Source organism: Peromyscus eremicus, chromosome 1, assembly GCF_949786415.1.
Source record: "Peromyscus eremicus chromosome 1, PerEre_H2_v1, whole genome shotgun sequence".
Taxonomy (NCBI): Eukaryota; Metazoa; Chordata; class Mammalia; order Rodentia; family Cricetidae; genus Peromyscus; species Peromyscus eremicus.
This window is the reverse complement of record NC_081416.1, coordinates 167,384,029-167,401,584: the sequence shown is the minus strand read 5'-3', so window position 1 is coordinate 167,401,584 and position 17,556 is coordinate 167,384,029. Positions and strand designations below refer to the sequence as shown.

The 17,556-nt window shown below is 54.4% G+C and overlaps 2 protein-coding genes across 2 annotated transcripts in view; one reads left to right on the top strand and one right to left on the bottom strand.

The window, feature by feature from the left end:
- Window positions 1-3,418, bottom strand: part of Grik5 (glutamate ionotropic receptor kainate type subunit 5) — a 62,712-nt gene extending 59,294 nt beyond the window's left edge. Inside the window, exon 1 of the mRNA XM_059280066.1 lies at window positions 2,604-3,418. The gene's annotated coding sequence lies outside the window, so the exon portion shown is untranslated. The remainder of the gene's footprint in view (window positions 1-2,603) is intronic.
- An 8,164-nt stretch (window positions 3,419-11,582) lies between these two features.
- Window positions 11,583-14,643, top strand: Znf574 (zinc finger protein 574). The gene has a single exon (XM_059253514.1). It carries the CDS (start codon window positions 11,714-11,716, stop codon window positions 14,402-14,404), a length of 2,691 nt encoding a protein of 896 aa, XP_059109497.1. The 5' UTR covers window positions 11,583-11,713; the 3' UTR covers window positions 14,405-14,643.
- Window positions 14,644-17,556: the final 2,913 nt, after the last annotated feature.

Sequence of the window (17,556 nt, the reverse complement as noted above, 5' to 3'; positions counted from 1 at the left end):
AGAGAGTCGGTAGGAAGAAAGGAACGCGGGAAGACTGGCTGCGAGAGGTGGGAGCCCAAACACTGCCTGCACCCTGTTCTGGGGAGCTGGGGTATGGTATGCGTCTTCTCACAGATCCAGCCTCAGGGAGTTCCGGTTTGCTCTGGGCACCCCAGTTCTCTGGAAGTGTAACCACTGGGCGGGATGTGTTTTGCCAGATGTGCATACGGATCCCCGGACCCAGTTATAGGCCATGTGCCAAGTAAAGAGGGTCACTGTAGAGCCTAGAGCACTGTGAAGTATGTCGTGTCCCCCTGCATCCCACCTGGACCCACAGAAAGACTTCAGCTGGTGACAAGCCAGAATGAGAAGTCCTGGGGAAGGGCAGAGTCCCAAGCCAAGGCCTGGAATTGGCTTCTATGGCCAGAAAAGTCCAGGCCAAGGGGAAGGGTGCCTTATCAGACCTACACTTGCCCCTACTTCCTGGATGACCTTGAGAAAGTCCTCCCGCACACCCCTCTCAGCCTTTGGTAAAGAGAGCCTGAGAGATAGGAGGGCATGCTCAACAGACTGGCGGCTGCAGACTGAGATTTAGTACTAAGTGGAGGCTTGACCAGGACAGAGGAGCAAGGAATTCTGGGAGAGCTAGAAGGAGAGTTCTCAAGGGGAAGGGCAGGAGGGAGGGGGGTTCATCCTGGGACATCTAGAACAAATGGGGATCGGGGACTACAGACAAAAAGACTGAGACAGAGCAGAAGGACAGGGACCCACAGGTGGCAGACACAGATGGGAACGGAAGGACAGAGGCACTGTGCATAGACAGACTATGGGTCACAAACGAACACAGAGGTCCTGGAAGGCACGCACAGAAATATAGCCACAAAGTGGTGACTAGAGCTAAGTGGGGAAAAGGACAGGCACTAAGTAAGACATCCACACCAGGATGTAATTCCTGCACTCTGGAAGCAGGGGGATCACTGTGAGTGTGAGGCTACTTACTCTATTGCATAGTGAATCCCCAGATACCCTTGTGCTACAGAGCTAGATCCGATTTCAGAAACAAAAAATGATATATCAAAGGAGCAGGTGAGGAACGCAAGAAGAAGCAGGGATCAGGAGGACCCAGGACTCACAGGCCCGAGACTCGGACCAGGCAGATACAGATGGAAACAGAGCCAGCCACAGAGGGGAGCTGAGGAGAGGGGGCCAGGCCCTACAGGTCAGAGGAGAGACATCAGCAAGGGGAGATACATGCAAAGGACAAGAGGCAAATAGGAGAAGAAAGGGGGACAACAGATGAGTAACAACAAGTATGAGAACCATGGGGGAGAGCAGGGTGTGGTGTCACACACCTGTAATCCCAGCAATCAGCAGGCAGAGCCAGGAGGATCAGGAGTTCAAAGCCAGCCTCAGCTACATAGTGAGCTCAAGGCTAGCCTGGGCTATAGGAAACCCTGTCTCCAAAAGCAGAACAAACAAACAAAAAGAACCATGGGGAGCAAAGAAAGAAACAAGAAACTGATGAGAGAGAGAGACTGTCTGAGACAGACAGAAAGACAGACAGACAGACACACACACACACACACACACACACACACACACACACACACACGAGTGTGAGCAAGGGATGAGCTGCATGGCAGCCTAAAGAAGTCGAGGCCAGGAAGACAGAAGCCAGAATGAAAAGGCATGAGGGAGAAGCACACAGCGAGAGGGCTGACCACACAGGCTAGAGAAGGGATGAGCCAGGAGGGAAACTGAGGCTAAGCGAATGCCCTGGAAGAGCAGAGCAGCCCCCACAGATGCAGAAACTCAAGTGAGGCCTCAGGAGTGCCAAGGATCCCAGAGTTCATGGGTGCCGGGAGGGATGGGAGCAAAAAGGCCAGGTGGTGTGGTTCAGAAGTGGAGAGAGAGACCAGGAGGGTGGGTGCAAGAGTCAGAGTGAAAGCCAGGGAACAGAGGAGAAAACAGTGGATGGGGGCAGCCACAGAGGGGAAGACTGGGGTCCCAGAGTGGGTCTGGGGGATGGAAGTTGTAAAGTGAGAGATGAAGCCTGGAGGTGGAGAGGATCAGGCAGAGAACGGAAAGACAGAGTGGGAAGAAGGCTATATGGGAAAGCATCTCCTACAGAGACAGGGTTAGGAGAACAGTGGAGCACAGAGAAGTTGGGCAGAGTCGGACAGGCCCGGGAGATAGACGAAATGCAGACTTGAAAATGCAAAGGCATTTCCAGGAGACAAGAGGTGCAACGGGGACTGGGCCCGTGGTAAGGCAGAAAAAGAGAAAACGAACACACAAGTCAGGAGCCAGCGTGGGTCTGGGACCCAAAGCTTGGAGAAGGAACAAGCGAAGAAACCCTGTGAAGTGAGATATCACAGAGCCAGTCAGACCACAGGGCCGGGGGAAGCTGGGACAGAGGGCAGGTGGGAGGTGTGTGCCCAGAAGTAAGGGTGAGAAAAGGTCGTGGAGAATGAGAGGTTGAGAGGGAGGGCACGAAGCAGGGGTGGAGTAGGTGCCTTGCCATACACGGGGAGCAAGGACTGTGGGGGCCCTGCCAGCCGGGCAGGGAGCCTGGCCTTCCAGGACCCAGGACCCAGCCCAATCCCCGCCCTGCAGACACTTACGGATCCTGGTGGGACGGAGGGCTGGGCTCTCTCGAGGCCCGAGAAACGACAACCAGGAGATGCTCCGACTCCGGGTGCTGGTGAGGCTGGGGCCGGGGGAGAGGGCAGTCCACTGGGCCCCCTCCCCCGCCGCCGGCGGTGGCCCCCAACTAATCCAAAACGGTGTCTCCCCAGCAGCGGGGAGGAAGGACAGGTGGAGAAGCAAAGGGCGGGCCAGGAGGGGAGGAAGGGGAAAGGAGAAAATGGAGGAGAGAAGGGGAGAGAGGAGAGGGGGAAGGAGCAAACGGAGGGAAGGAGGGAGGAAAGGAGGAGAGGAAGGTGAAAACGGAAGGGAGGGGGGCACAGGCAAAGCCGGGGGAGGGGGAAGCCGGCCCAGGAAAGGGCCCCCGCCCCCTCCCCTAGCCGGGCCGGCCTGGGGGGGGCACAGGGGGTGAGGACTGGGTGGAGAAAAGAAAGCCGGCCATCGGGAGAAGTGGGGGAGGGGAGGGCCTGCTGGGGGGGAGGGGGCCGCCCCCTTCCCCCCCTCCCCCCAGAGCCTTGGCCCTGCCCTGGATGAGGCTAGGGCCCTGAGTCCTCAAGCCCTCAGTCCCCACGGGAAAAGCATGCTTGGGGGGCCAGGAGAGGCCGGGCAGTGACCGGGCTGGCGAGGACAGGGTAACTGGCAGCCCTGGAGAGACCAAGAAGGGGGCAGACGAGGTGGAGGGACGAGGTGGGAGGAGAGGATGGAGAGAAGCAGGTGGAACGGGAAGGCGGAGGAGGGTGGGGTGTCCCGGGGGCGGCCCGCTCTCGGTGGGAGGGCCTGGCCGCGGACTGGTCCCCTGTGAGCAGCAGCCGCTGGCGGCTCCGTGTCCCCAGCCGGGCCTGCCTCCCTGCTGCCGGCCGGCCGCTGCTACCCGCTGCCGACACCGCTCCTAGGCCGCCGCCTGCCTGCCCGCCCGCCCGCCTGCTCGCCCGCGCTGGGTCCTGGAGCGCGGGTGGTGGTGGTTGGTGGTGGTGGTGGTGGTGGTGGTGGTGGTGGTGGTGGTGGTGGTGGTGGTGGTGGTGGTGGTGGTGGTGGTGGTGGTGAGAGATGGAGGGAGGGAGGCAGGGAGGAGGGCGGGCTGGAGAAAGGGAGGGAGGCAGGCAGGGAGCAAGGAGGGAGGGGAGCAGAGGAGGGGGAGATCGTATTGGTCGGGGCTGGGGGGCCCTGCGAGGAGAATGCTGATGAGAAGAGCGAGCTGCATTGGATGAAGGGCCCACCCCCGGGGCCACCCCCTCCAACCACACCATGCCACCGCCCTGCCCAGGCAGTCCTGGGTACTGGAGCCCATGGAGATGAGAGGCATTGGTGGGGAGAACTGGGCGAAGGGCCTAGAGGTGGGGAGAGAGCATGGAGAAAAATGCAGAGAAACAGTAAGACAGCCATCAGGACCACAGAGAGGTGGGCCAAGGCCCACAAACTCCACAAGGCCAAGGACAGGGAAAAGTCCAGGCAATGAAAACCAAGCCACTTGAGGACAGGAGACAAGACAAGCAGCTTAGGGACACAGGGGTGTCTGAAGGTAGGGAGAGGCCAGAGACAGAGGGACAGACACAGAAAGACTCCTCCAGGATAGGGAGCCATACACAGAAGAGGCAACCAGGAAGCCTGCACAGAGCCCAGAGAGCAAGGAGAGGTCACCGAATCAGGGGACAGTCCCATGGGCACAGGTGAACAATCATGTGGCTCATAGACACGAAGAGGCCCACTGAGGCAGGCGTGGCTAGCTGGAGGAGATGTAACTGGAAAGCCTCTGGAAACAGGCTGAGGATGTTGGAGAGGGGGAGGATGGGAATTCTCCATTATGCACAGAGAACTCCTGGGGACCCGTGGAGATGAGTGGGGAGACGAGACCTTCATCTTCTAGTCACCTGAGCAATGAGGCAGTGAGAAGGGGATGAAAATGATAGGAAACTAGAGTGCAGAGCCAGAGCTGAAACCTTCTCCCTCAGAGAATACGGCTGCCTCTCTGAGGGGGCACAGAAGGGCAGGGGGATGGAATACAGAATCAACATAGATCTTTAAGTGGGGGTAGGTGGTGCATGGCTGGGTGTGTGTGGGGGGGTGAAATTTGGGGGGAAGGAACATGACAGTTGGTGCTGAAGGCTGAGCCCGTGACTCACTACCACCCCCATGCTCGTGATGGGGAGGAGACACTGACACTCTCACGTGCAGCCCCCAGCACATGTGACTACATGCCTTGCACACACAGTTGGCACGTGGCAGCTCTGACTACACCAAGCCTAGCATGGTGAGCTCTGACTATGTGGGGCATGCCCAACATGTGCCACGTCTGACCCTAAAGAAGCACTGATTTTGTTATACTCCTTCATCCTACTGGGGTTAACACCTACAGTCTCCTTAACTCTGCTCCCACCGAGCTTCTGGCCAGTACTTCATGCCTGCCTCTAGGTCTTTGCTGATCCAGGTACCTTACCATCTACCCTCTTTCGACACAATCCATCCCAAAAGTCCCAGCCCAGCACTACCACCAGAATGTCTGACCAGGCCTCAGCTTCCTCTGCAGGGACAGGATCTCACCAGCTCAAATTAAATTGGGATGTCCAACCAGGTTTACAGAAAGGAGTCTGGAGAGCTAAGCTGGAACCTCAGGAGGGAAAAGGAGGCCTCAACAGGAACAAAACATGGCCCGAGGGTACAGAAGCTATCCAAAGGTAGAGCCTGGTTTGCACTTTGGCTCCTACACAGGTTACTTCACACCAAGGGCAAATCGAGACTCCATTAGAGAGCAGCCAGGCCCTGACCTTAGAACTCACCGATTCCCACCAACTGCTTTATTCACCTTTATCTTTTATTTTTAAAATCTGCAGCCCTGCTGTCTCCCCTCATCCTTCCCCCAGCCCCATCCTTTGCTTTGCTCTGAAGTCAACCATTTGCCCTATGACCACAAACAACCTAGCCGCTAGGGAATTGAGTATAGACCTAGAGAGGGAATTCTCTCCCGGGGTCGAACGATGGCCCCAGTTTCTTAGTACCTCAGGTAATTGTTGTTCCCTAAGAGGGTTGATCAGAGAATTAAATAATGCACGAAAAGCACTGGGCAGAACCCCTAGTGTCACCTAACACACTCAGATGTCAGCTAAATTAGGCACCTTGAGATCCTAGTAAACATAAAATACTAAAAATAATTCCTCGAGCTAGGCGTAGTGGTGCACATCTTTAATCCCAGCAGGCAGAAGCAGGTGGATCTCTTGAGGCCAGCCTGGTTTACATAGCGTTCCAGGGAAGCCAGGATTACATAGAGACCCTATCTCAAAAAATAATGTCTATATAGCAGTGTTTACTTAGGGCTTCACAGCCCAGGGACAAAGACTGCCATTCTTTGTCCCAGGAAAAAACTGAGACACAGTGGAGTTGTTAAGCCCAAAGTCACAGGAAGTCCAGGGCCAGCATTCAGGCCAAGCAGCCTAGTTTAAACACGTGGGCCTGCTGTTAGGGAGTCTAGTGAGAAGTTAGGACACCCAGTCAGATCCCACTAGAAGAGCACACAAAAGGTGACAACTGAATAGTCAGACCTATATCTGGTTCTGTGTTCAATCGCCTAGTTTTTTGGCTTCAGATGGGGAAATGACCCAACTCCAAGACTCTTTTTCTCATCTGAGAAATGAGGGACACAGTTTATCAAGTGCACCTCTGATGGCTCCCCTGACCTTGGATTCAAGGAGGAACTTCCAGAAAACTTTGGTGTCCAAATCTGGAGTCCAAATATAGACACTGAACGTCTTCTCAGTCACTCTCCACCTATTTTTATTCTATTTACATGTGTGTGTCTGTGTGTGTGCGCACATGCAAGTGCACACAGTTTTCAAGAGGCGGGACGAAGCAGTAGGCGCCATCTTGGAGGCGCCCGGCAAGCACTGGCGCAGGGTTTTGGGCAAAGTGGGGGATATTGAGGCACACGATGCTCTGAAGGCCTGAGGATTGCAGCCCAAGAACCCCCGAAGGCCAGTGGCAGAACATGAAACATCACTCGGCAGTCAGACCGAGTGAAGGGGGGAAAACAAGGCTAAAGACTTTTTTTAATTAAGGCGGGTATAGAAGAGGGGAAAAATAAGGAAGGGTGGGATGGAAAGAAAATGTTAAGAGAGGAAGTCTAGGGGAAGAGGAAAACCCAGAGGGTTTTTTGTTTTTTACTTATTTTTTCATTTTTCTTTATTAAGAAATTTTCTCACTCCACATACCACCCACAGATCCCCCCTCCCACCCCCCAGCCCTCTCTCCTAAGCCACCCCACATCCCCACATCCCCCAAATCAAGGTCTCCCATGGGGAGTCAGCAGAGTCTAGCACACTGAGCCTAGGCAGGTCCAAGCCCCTTCCCACTGCACCAAGGCTGTGCATGGTGTCACACCACAGGCACCAGATTCCCAAAAGCCTGCCCATGCACCAGGGACAGATGCCGATCCCCCTGCCTGGGTGCCCCCCCCCCCAAATAGTTCGAGCCAAACAACCATCTTCCATATCCAGAGGGCCTAGTCCAGTCCCATGGGGGCTCCACAGCCACCAGTTCACAGTTCATGGGCTTCCACAAGTGTGGCCAGTCATCCCTGCATGTCCTCCCATCATGATCTCGACGTCCTCCGCCTGCAGAATCCCTCCTCTCATGGATTGGATTCCCCGAGCTCAGCCTAGTGCCTGGCCGAGGATCTCTACATCTGCCTCCATCAGTCACTGGACAAAGGCTCTATGATGACAGCTAGGTTATTTGCTAGACCAGTCATCAGAGTAGACCAGTCCAGGCACCATCTGGACCACTGCCAGCAGACCAAGGTGGGGTCATCCTTGTGGATTCCTGAGAACCTCCCCAGCACCCTGCCTCTTCCTATTCCCATGATATCCTCATCTATCATGGTATCTCCATCCCCGCCCTCCCACTCTGTCCCTGTTCCAACTCAACCCTCCCATTTCCTTATATTCTGATCCCCTACTCCTCGCCCTCCGCCACCTCCCCACCCCCAGTCCGCTCATGTAGATCTCATCCACTTTTCCTTTGCTGGGTCATCCATGTGTCCTCCTAGGGTCTTTCCCTGTTAGCTAGCCTCTCTGGAGTTGTGGGTTGCAGTCTGGCCATCCCTTCCCTCACATCTAGTATCCACTTATGAGTGAGTACATACTATGTTCGTCCTTCTGAGTCTGAAACCCGGAGTTTTAAAACTCTCTTGAAAGACGAAGAGTTTTCAGGTCTCCTTCCACCTTGTGGATCCCAAGGTAAAAACTCAGGATCAGGCTTGGAAGGAAGTTGCTTTACGGGCTGAACCATCTCACTGGCTCTTTACTTTGTTTTGTTTTTGTTGAATACCAGGTCTCTCTCTCTTTTTGGCTGTTTGAGACAGGGTTTTTCTGTGAAGTCCTGACTGTCCTGAACTCATTCTGTAGACCAGGCTGACTTTGAACTCACAGAGATTCACCTGCCTCTGCCTCCCGAGTGGATTAAAGGTGTGCGCCAACACCCAGCAACAGGGTCTCTTATGTGTAACCCTGGCTGGCCTGGAACTCCATTCGTTCCCATGCCTAGGGGTCCTGAACTGTGTGGAAGGACGTCACCTTGAAAGAGGAATGGTGCGTGCCTTTAATCCCCAAAATACGAGGCAGAGTCAGGCAGATCTCCGAGACTACTCTGGTCTACATAGTGAGACTGTCTCAAAAATAAGAACAACAAAAAAAAAAAAAAAACGAAACTGACCCTCTTCGGGTCCACTTCCTTCATCTGGATCTCCACCCCACAACCTCCGCTTCTTCCAAAGGAACTTATTAACCGAGCTTTTCCTTTTTCTCTCTCCTTCCATTTCCCAATTCCTGTCCCGTACTTTTGGTTCTCCTCTTCCCCTAGACTTACTCTCCTAAAATTTCCTTTCCATCCCACCCTTCCTTATTTCCCCCTCTTTCATCAACCGCCGCTTAATAAGAAAATAAAGTCTTTAGCCTTGGTTTCCCCCTTTCCCTCGGTCTGACTGCTGCGGCTTGGTTCCCTCTCTCATTCATGCCGAGTGGTGTTTCAATTTCCGCCACCGGCCCTGGGGGGTTCTTGGGCTGCAATCCTCCGGCCTTCAGAGCATTGCTTGCCTCAATAGCCCACGCTTTGCCCAAAGCCCCCAGGCTTGCCAGGCGCCGCCAAGATGGCGCCTCCTGCTTCGTCCCGCCTCCCGACGTCATGGCGCAGCTCTCCGTTCAGCGGTGCCCTTTCGACCATCACAGGCGGAGTCCAAGGAAAGAAGTGAGGGGAGGAAAGAAGCCTCTTGGGAGGCTTAAAGGGGCGGGCACTCTCCACCTGGAGGCCGACCGGTGCGGGAATATTGCTAGCGGATTGGCTGGGTGCCGTCTGATCCCGCCCCTCCACACTATTGGTAGAGGCTTCAGAAGCGTGAGCACCGATTGGTCCAACGGTAGGGCCAGACGGTCGGTGATTGGGCGCGTTGTGCGGTCTGCGCGGCGGCCGAGGCGGAAGGTGGGAGGGGCGTTGTTGAGAAGGGGGGGCCCCGGACGAGAGCGAGGCTGCGGAGCAGGCGAGACGACGGGCGCTAGAGAGGACGCGGCGCTAGAGTGGCTGTGCGAAGGGAGCTGTAGTCCGCGGCCCGGCCGGGGGCCGGCGAGGCGGCCGAGGCGGGTGAGTTCCCGCGGGAGCGCGGAGGCCCGGCCCCCACCCCGCGGGTTGCTCGCGTCATTCGGCCTGCACGCAGAAGGCCTGAAGGAGCGCGCCCCGGGTGCGGAGGGCGGAGCGGCCGTTGGCCGCCGGACGCGCGGGCCGGGCGGGGGCCGGGCCGGGCCCGGGGGGCGGGTGGGGTAGAGGGACTGGAGTTGTGTGCGGGCCTGAGTGAGGAGGGGCAGAGGGCTCGGGCTCTGGGCAGGGGGCCGACCTTGGCGGGAAGGGGAGGTCCCAGAGCTGCCTAGGCGGAGGGCTCTCTGGTTACGTGGGGTATCGGGGCTACGGGCGGGTGCGCTGGGATGGGTCCAAGGATCGAAAGAGGACGACTAGAGGGCTCTTGGGTGCTGGGGTGGGGAGGTGGCCCGAGGAAGGAGGTAACTAATGCAGGGAGGAAAATCGATTTCTGCTCGCAAAGAACTAAGGCAGAGAAGGAAGGGGTTTGAGATATCTTTAGAACTAAGGGAGCGATCAGGTGTGGGAATTGGGGTTATATTAATAGGAAGGTCGATAAACCCATGGAATTGGGGGGTGTGGAATATCCTTGAAAAGTGTTGACAGCGATCTTTATGGTTCCCATAGGTTGAGGTGGGGAGGGATTGTTTTGTTTTAGGTACAGATAAGTAGGCCAAAGTGAAGATGTGGGCAATCCTAGATGTAGTTGGGGAGAGAGAGAAGTGTGCCACGGAGAGGTGGTAGTCTGGGAATTTTGGGGTTGAGAATGAGATGTAACATACTGATAACTTCGGTGTTCTGGGTATCCCCATAGTCGTATGCTGATGAGAAGGATTATGAAGGAGAGGGGCTCTTTTTGCTTTCTTTGGGTACTGATGGAGCTTTTATATGCAAGACATTGGGAGTCCTGAGGAGGATAGAACCAGCAGGAGGGGAAAGGTTAAGCCATTGTGAAGGAGAGGCTCTGGATATCCCTGGACAAGATTACAATATGTGGGGATTTTCTTGCAAAAAGAAATTTGTATGAAATGGGGATCTGAAAGTTCCTGGAGTGGGTTAGGATGGATTTGGGTCTTTTCTCAAAAGAAGAAAGGTTTAGATTGATACTGTTAAGGGGGCTTCTGGGATGGGTTAAGGTTGTAAGGTTGGCCTGGACGTTTATGCAAAAAAAGGGTGATGTTGGTTGATAGAAAAAGAAAAATGGCCATATAGGCATCCCCAGATGGTGGCCTTAGGAAAAAGAGAGAGTTATGTCACTGTGAAAAGGGAATCTGGGTGATCAGAGGGGATTAGCATAGTATACTTGGTCTTCATGGAGAGAGAAGGTGATTGAGTACTCTGGTGGTACATGAGGAGAGTAGGAATAGTGTAGGTGTAAAGGATTGGGCTTTTGTGGAGTTTGTTTTGGGTAAAGGTTGATGAGGTCTTTTATTATTATTTTTTTCCAGACAGGGTTTCTCTATGTAGTCCTGGCTGTCCTGGAACTCTGTTTCCTGATTAAAGATGTGTGACACCGCTGCCCAGGTCTTGATGTGCTTAGTTTGAACCAGTTTTAAGAGTCTTTGAGTATCAGGAAGTGGTTAAGGTGGGAAAGTATGGAGATGGATTAAGCCAGTGAGAGAAAATTGGAGTTTGGGTGACTTGATGTGAGGAATCTGGGCTCTGTTGGTTTGCAGAGGTTGGGTGGTGGACGAGGGGAGGGCTCAGACCACCAGTGCCTAAATTTTTGAGTAGGGGGTGTTGGTTTGTACACCAGTTTGAGTGGTCTGAATGTAAAAAGTTTGTGAACCTACAGAAAAGAGCAGAGTCCATGTAGGAGTGCAGCTGGGAAACAGGCCAGGAGAAGGTGTGAGGATTCTGTGGTAGGCAGGCAAAGGAGTATTGTCCTGTGCAATGGTGCATAGTCAGAGGAAGGTCTGTGTCACAGGGAGGCCAGTTCCCCTTTGGTTAACAGGGCCTTGGGAACCTGTTTTGAGGTGTGGGAATGGAGAAGATTGGATAGGTTACAGGATCTGGTGGGTGGAGTTTTCTGCAAGTTAATGGAGAGGGGAGACTTGGGGTAGAGTCTCCAGGAAAAGACCCCTGGGGAAATTCCTGTTGGCTGTTTCTCTTAGGATACTTAGGGAGGTGTTGGAGAGGAAAAATGTAATCAAGAAGTTGGAGGAGGCCGGGCGGTGGTCGTGCACGCCTTTAATCCTAGCACTCAGTATGCAGAAGCAGGCGGATCTCTGTGAGTTCGAGGCCAGCCTGGGCTACAGAGTGAGTTCCAGGACAGGCTCCAAAGCTACACAGAGAAACCCTGTCTCGAAAAAAACAAAAAAAAAAAACAAAAAAAAAGAAAAGAAGAAGAAGAAGTTGTTGGAGGAGGAAATATCTCTAAGGCATTAGAATGTAGAGGTGATAAAGGGAAAGAATTGCCCTGGAGGATTGACTTGTTTCCGCCCTCCCTTTTCTTAGCCAGGGCCTTGTTGCTGCCATGACTGAGGAGAGTGAGGAGACATTCCTGTATATTGAGCATCGCTATGTCTGCTCTGAGTGCAACCAGCTCTATGGATCCTTGGAGGAGGTGCTTGTGCACCAGAACTCTCACGTGCCCCAGCAGCACTTTGAGCTGGTGGGCGTGGCTGACCCTGGAATCACGGTGGCCACAGATGCAGCATCAGGTACAGGCCTATATCAGACCCTCATACAGGAGAGCCAGTACCAGTGTCTCGAGTGTGGGCAGCTGCTTCTGTCGCCTAGCCAGCTCCTGGAGCACCAGGAGCTGCACCTGAAGATGATGGCCCCCCAGGAGGCAGTGCCAGCTGAGCCACCACCCAAGGTGCCCCCCTTAAACTCCAGCACCATTCATTACGAGTGTGTGGATTGTAAGGCTCTCTTTGCCAGCCAAGAACTGTGGCTGAACCATCGGCAGATGCATCTCAGGGCCACGCCCACCAAGGCTCCTGCCCCAGTTGTCTTGGGGTCCCCAGTTGTCTTAGGCCCGCCTGTGGGCCAGGCCCGAGTGGCTGTGGACCATTCATACCGAAAAGCAGAGGAAGGTGGAGAAGGGGCTGCCGTCCCGTCTGCAGCTGCCGCCACTACTGAGATGGTGACAGAGGTGGAGCTGCTCCTGTACAAGTGCTCTGAGTGCTCCCAGCTCTTCCAGCTGCCCGCCGACTTTCTGGAGCACCAGGCCACCCACTTCCCTGCCGTCCCAGAGGCTGAGGAGCCTGCTGCAAAGCAGGAAACCCTGATCCCCTCACCCACCGAGGTGCCAGTGTCTCTGCCTGAGCCCCTGCCAGCCTCTGACCATAGTTACGAGCTGCGCAATGGGGAGGCCATTGGACGGGATCGCCGGGGGCGGAAGCCCCGGAGGAACAACAATGGAGAGCCCAGTGGGTCAGCCACCCAGGAACTCTTTTGCTCAGCCTGTGATCAGCTCTTTCTCTCGCCCCACCAGCTACAGCAGCACTTTCGGAGTCACCAGGAGGGTGTCTTTAAGTGTCCCCTGTGCAGTCGTGTCTTCCCCAGCCCTTCTGGTCTGGATCAGCACCTTGGTGACCACAGCAGTGAATCTCATTTCCTATGTGTAGACTGTGGCCTGGCCTACGGCACAGAAGCCCTTCTCTTGGCCCACCGGCGAGCCCATACTCCAAATCCTCTGCATTCGTGTCCCTGTGGGAAGACCTTTGTCAACCTTACCAAGTTCCTTTATCACCGGCGTACCCATGGGGCAGGAGGTATCCCTTTGCCCCCAGCACCAGTTCTGCCAGAGGAGCCCGCTGTTAGCTTTCCTGAGCCAGCCCCTGCAGAGACTAGAGAGCCAGAGGCCCCAGAGCTCCCCACAGCTGAGGAGAATCCAGCAGAGCCTCCGGCTCCGGGCATTTACCGCTGCCTCCTGTGTAGCCGTGAGTTTGTCAAGGCATTACAGCTGACCCGGCACCAGCGTTTTGTGCACAGGCTGGAACGGCGCCATAAATGCAGCATTTGTGGCAAGATGTTCAAGAAGAAGTCTCATGTGCGGAACCATCTGCGCACACACACCGGGGAACGTCCCTTCTCCTGCCCTGACTGTTCCAAGCCCTTCAACTCACCTGCCAACCTGGCCCGCCACCGGCTCACACACACAGGGGAACGACCCTACCGGTGTGGGGACTGTGGCAAGGCTTTCACTCAGAGCTCCACTCTGAGGCAGCATCGTCTGGTGCATGCCCAGCATTTCCCCTACCGCTGCCAGGAGTGTGGACTGCGTTTTCACCGCCCTTACCGTCTGCTCATGCACCGCTACCACCACACAGGCGAGTACCCCTACAAGTGTCGAGAGTGCCCCCGCTCCTTCTTGCTGCGCCGGCTGCTAGAGGTGCACCAGCTTGTGGTCCATGCTGGGCGCCAGCCCCACCACTGCCCATCCTGTGGGGCTGCCTTCCCCTCCTCGCTGCGGCTTTATGAGCACCGCTGTGCAGCCGCCGCTGCCCAGGCCCCACGGCGCTTTGAGTGTGGGACCTGTGGCAAGAAAGTGGGCTCTGCTGCTCGACTGCAGGCCCATGAAGCTGCCCATGCTGCTGCTGGTCCTGGAGAAGTCTTGGCTAAGGAGCCCCCGGCGCCCAGGGCCTCACGGGCCACTCGCACACCGGTCACTCCCTCCCCAACAGCCCTTAGTGGTGCAGCCTCTGCGGCCCCTGCGGCCCCTGCCCGGCGGCGTGGCCTGGAATGCAGTGAGTGCAAGAAGCTGTTCAGCACAGAGACATCACTGCAGGTGCACCGACGGATCCACACAGGTGAGCGGCCGTACCCATGTCCAGACTGTGGCAAGGCCTTCCGCCAGAGTACCCATCTGAAAGACCACCGGCGCTTACACACAGGTGAGCGGCCCTTTGCCTGTGAAGTGTGTGGCAAGGCTTTTGCCATCTCCATGCGCCTGGCAGAGCATCGCCGCATTCACACGGGTGAACGGCCCTACTCCTGCCCTGACTGTGGCAAGAGCTACCGCTCCTTCTCCAACCTCTGGAAGCACCGCAAGACTCACCAGCAGCAGCATCAGGCGGCAGTGCGGCAGCAGCTGGCCGAGGCCGAGGCCGCTGTGGGCCTGGCCGTGATGGAAACGGCAGTGGAGGCCCTGCCCCTTGTGGAGGCCATTGAGATCTACCCTTTAGCAGAGGCTGAGGGGGTCCAGATCAGCGGCTGACCGGCCCCCATTTTCCTCAGTATCACCTCAGACAGCCCCTTAAAACCTGTGTACATATTGTACCCCTCTCCTCTCTACCACCATATAAGTTCTGTAATGAAATTTATTCTCCTTTCTCTTTTCTGAGGGTGTTGCTCTGAGGTCCTTGATACATAAAGGACCCCTCCCCCTCTCCCCACCTTCCACCAGTTTGGTGGTCTCAAAATGAAGCAGTCAATAAAGACTGAGTTGGACATTTATGTGCCTTTGTGAGGCCCGGGTATGTAGGGTGGATTTGGGGGATCATGAGGCCAGGCATTAGCTCTGACCTCCCCTGGCTGCATCTTCCTAGCACCCCAATAGAACTTGGCAGGTAGTAAGAGTTGGTACAGTTTGCTGGATTGAAGAAAAGGCATCCAGAGTCCGTGGCATGGTTCTTTGAAACAGACCTCTTGTGTCAATGAAGTCAGCATGTCTTGCCACTAGAGGTCTCCACAGCCTAAGGAAAATCTTGAAGCGATTTGGTTTGGTGGGGGTGTGTGTGTGCTGGAACATTGAGAGAAACATTGATGTACTTCTCAGCCCTGGCTCTCCATTTCCTGCCTGATGTGGGTCACATCCTACAAAGCCATCTGGATTTCTCAAACTAGATCCCTGAGGGCATTCAGACTTGGATCAGGTGTGATCGGGAACAGTGGCAGAGTGGGGAGCTCTTGGGACTTTACCCAGTACCAGAGTTGGAAGTTCTGAGTAATGGGGTCTAGAGTAGGAAGTGCCTTGGCTCCCAAGTTGTGGTGCAGTCGATAGACATTTATTGTAGGAAGAAAGGACAGACTGCCTGGTCAGTGTTCAGTTGTCTAGTGTCTTAAGTCCTCCTCCCTGTCCCCACACCCCAAGAACTGGAGATTTGCTTGGATCTCCCACATGCTGGGCAAGCTCACTATCACCAAGCTATATCCTCCTCTCTTTCATTTTTGAGACCAAGTTTTGCTGATTGCCCAGTTGGCATTGCGCTCACTCTATGTCCTGGGCAGGCTCTGAGCCTGTCAGCCTCCTGATTCAGCCTCTTGAGTAGCTGGGTTTACAAGCTGTTGGGTTATTTTGAGTAACATTTGCACTTGACCCTGTGGAGAGCATGTTTTACACCGGAGGCCTCTGGAGTGACTTGCTGAGGGTCATTTCAGCCCAGGGCAGAGCTTGAATTTAAATCTGGTTTCATTTGGTTAAGTATCCATATCCTGTTCTGTCTGTCCCCTGGCCTTTCCCAACAAGGAAGTGGAAGTGACTAGATGAGAGAGTGTGTTTGCCCCTCAACCTCCTCCTCCCCCAAGATTACTCCAGTTCCTTCTATCGGAAAGAACTCCTTTACTTAGAAGGACACGCTTGAGAGAGAGAAGGAACTTGGGGGCGGGGAGACCTTAGACCCACCCATTGAGCATGCCTATTCTGTGGCTTGATCTGTTGCTCAGATGAAAAGAGATGAGACTACACAGGACCAGGACCCAGGCCCACCCTCCCTTTTAGTTTTATGCCATTGTCCTAATTATAATTTAGAAAAGGAAACACCTGTTACAACCTGGCAAGAGGGCCCAGCAGGTCAAATCGCTTGCCACACAAACCTTACAACCTTCATTTGATTCCCCAGAGCTCATAGTGGAACCAACTCCCAAAAGTTGCCCTTTGACCTCTACCTATGCACCAAATAAATGATAAAGGAAAAGCACCTATTGGATATTCCTGACACACAGTTGGTTTTCCACTAGAGTTTCTCAATCATGGGCACCACCTTCAGTACCTGCCTGCCCTGCAGGAAAGATCTACTCCCCTGGAACAAAGGCACTGATGAACCAACCTCCCCTTTCAAAGATCTGTACTGTTGGTACAAAGAGTAAGATCCTTTATCCTTATGAAACCAGATAGAAGGCAGCTGAAACAGAAGGGACAGGGATGGAGGAAAACCAGGAGGATGCTGGTTGGCCACAGTATTAAGGTGTTTTCAGCAGAGATTAGCTCCTTGACAGTGGAGTGACCATCCTTCATTGGGATCTCCCCCAAAAAGAAGCCAGGTGTGGTGGCGCATGCCTTTAATCCCAGCACTCGAGAGGCAGGTGAATCTCTGTGAGTTGGAGGCTAGCCTGGTCTACAGAGCCAAGTGCCAGGGCTACACAGAGAAACCCTGTCTGGAAAAAGCAAACAAAAATCTGATTAGAAAGGTGTTCCAGAAGACCCACGTTGGGTGGCTCTCAACTGCCTGTAACTCCAGCTCCAGGAGATAAGATGCCCTCTTGCATATGGGCATCCTCACTCACACACGTCATATACACCGCACATGTATACCTAAAAAAGACCTATCCTACCTAAAATTGGCCAACCCCCTGAGAACTTTAATGGCCTGTGAGCCTTAGTCCTAAAGAAAGATAATACCTATCTACCAGACAGACAGACAGACGTTCCCAAACTCAGTGGACATCAGATGTCCCTCCCTAAGATGTGCACCCAGCTAGCACATCCAAGGTGAAATCCAGGAACCTGTACTGGGCTTTAATTCTGAAGTGATTTCAGAGGAGACCTCGGGCCCTTCTAAGAAAGGCTTGCCTTGCCTAATTCCCTTTGTGAGAAAGGACTGTTCTTGTGTATGGCCTAAGCTCCCTCTCGCCTCAGCCTCAGAGTGGCAGAATCGCCAGTCTCTGGCACCACACCCAGCTGCATTACCTGCTTTATTTAGAAGTTGCAGAAGCAAATAGCCAAGGGAACAGAACACTGCCCCACTAGTGGCTTATAATAACTTGACAAGGCTAACAAGGGAGTGCATGTGGAAGAGCCTGCACATTACCACCCTCCAGGAGATGCAGAGTGGAGCCTTTGGAACCAGAGTGCTCTCAAGGCATGGGACAGTTTATGGTTCTGACTGCAACCCCTTGAAGGCTGGCGAATCTTCCGCAGCCAACTGTTACTGACCTAAGAGAGAAAAGGTGCTTTTTTTTTTTCTTTCTTTCTTTTTTTTTTAAATGGAGATGGAACTCAGGGCCTTGTACATAGCTCATTTCTCCTATCTTCAGCATTTCCTATTGGATTGCCCAGATGCCAGCACCTGTGTGCCAGGCAGGATGCCACAAGAACAAAGGAGGGCCAGTGGTTCTGTGTCTGACACAGAAAGTGTTAGAGCAGTTCTG

Bases quoted from the DNA above. Each gene is read 5' to 3' on its own strand.
- Znf574 (XM_059253514.1), top strand. From the start codon at position 11,714: ATGACTGAGGAGAGTGAGGAGACATTCCTGTATATTGAGCATCGCTAT.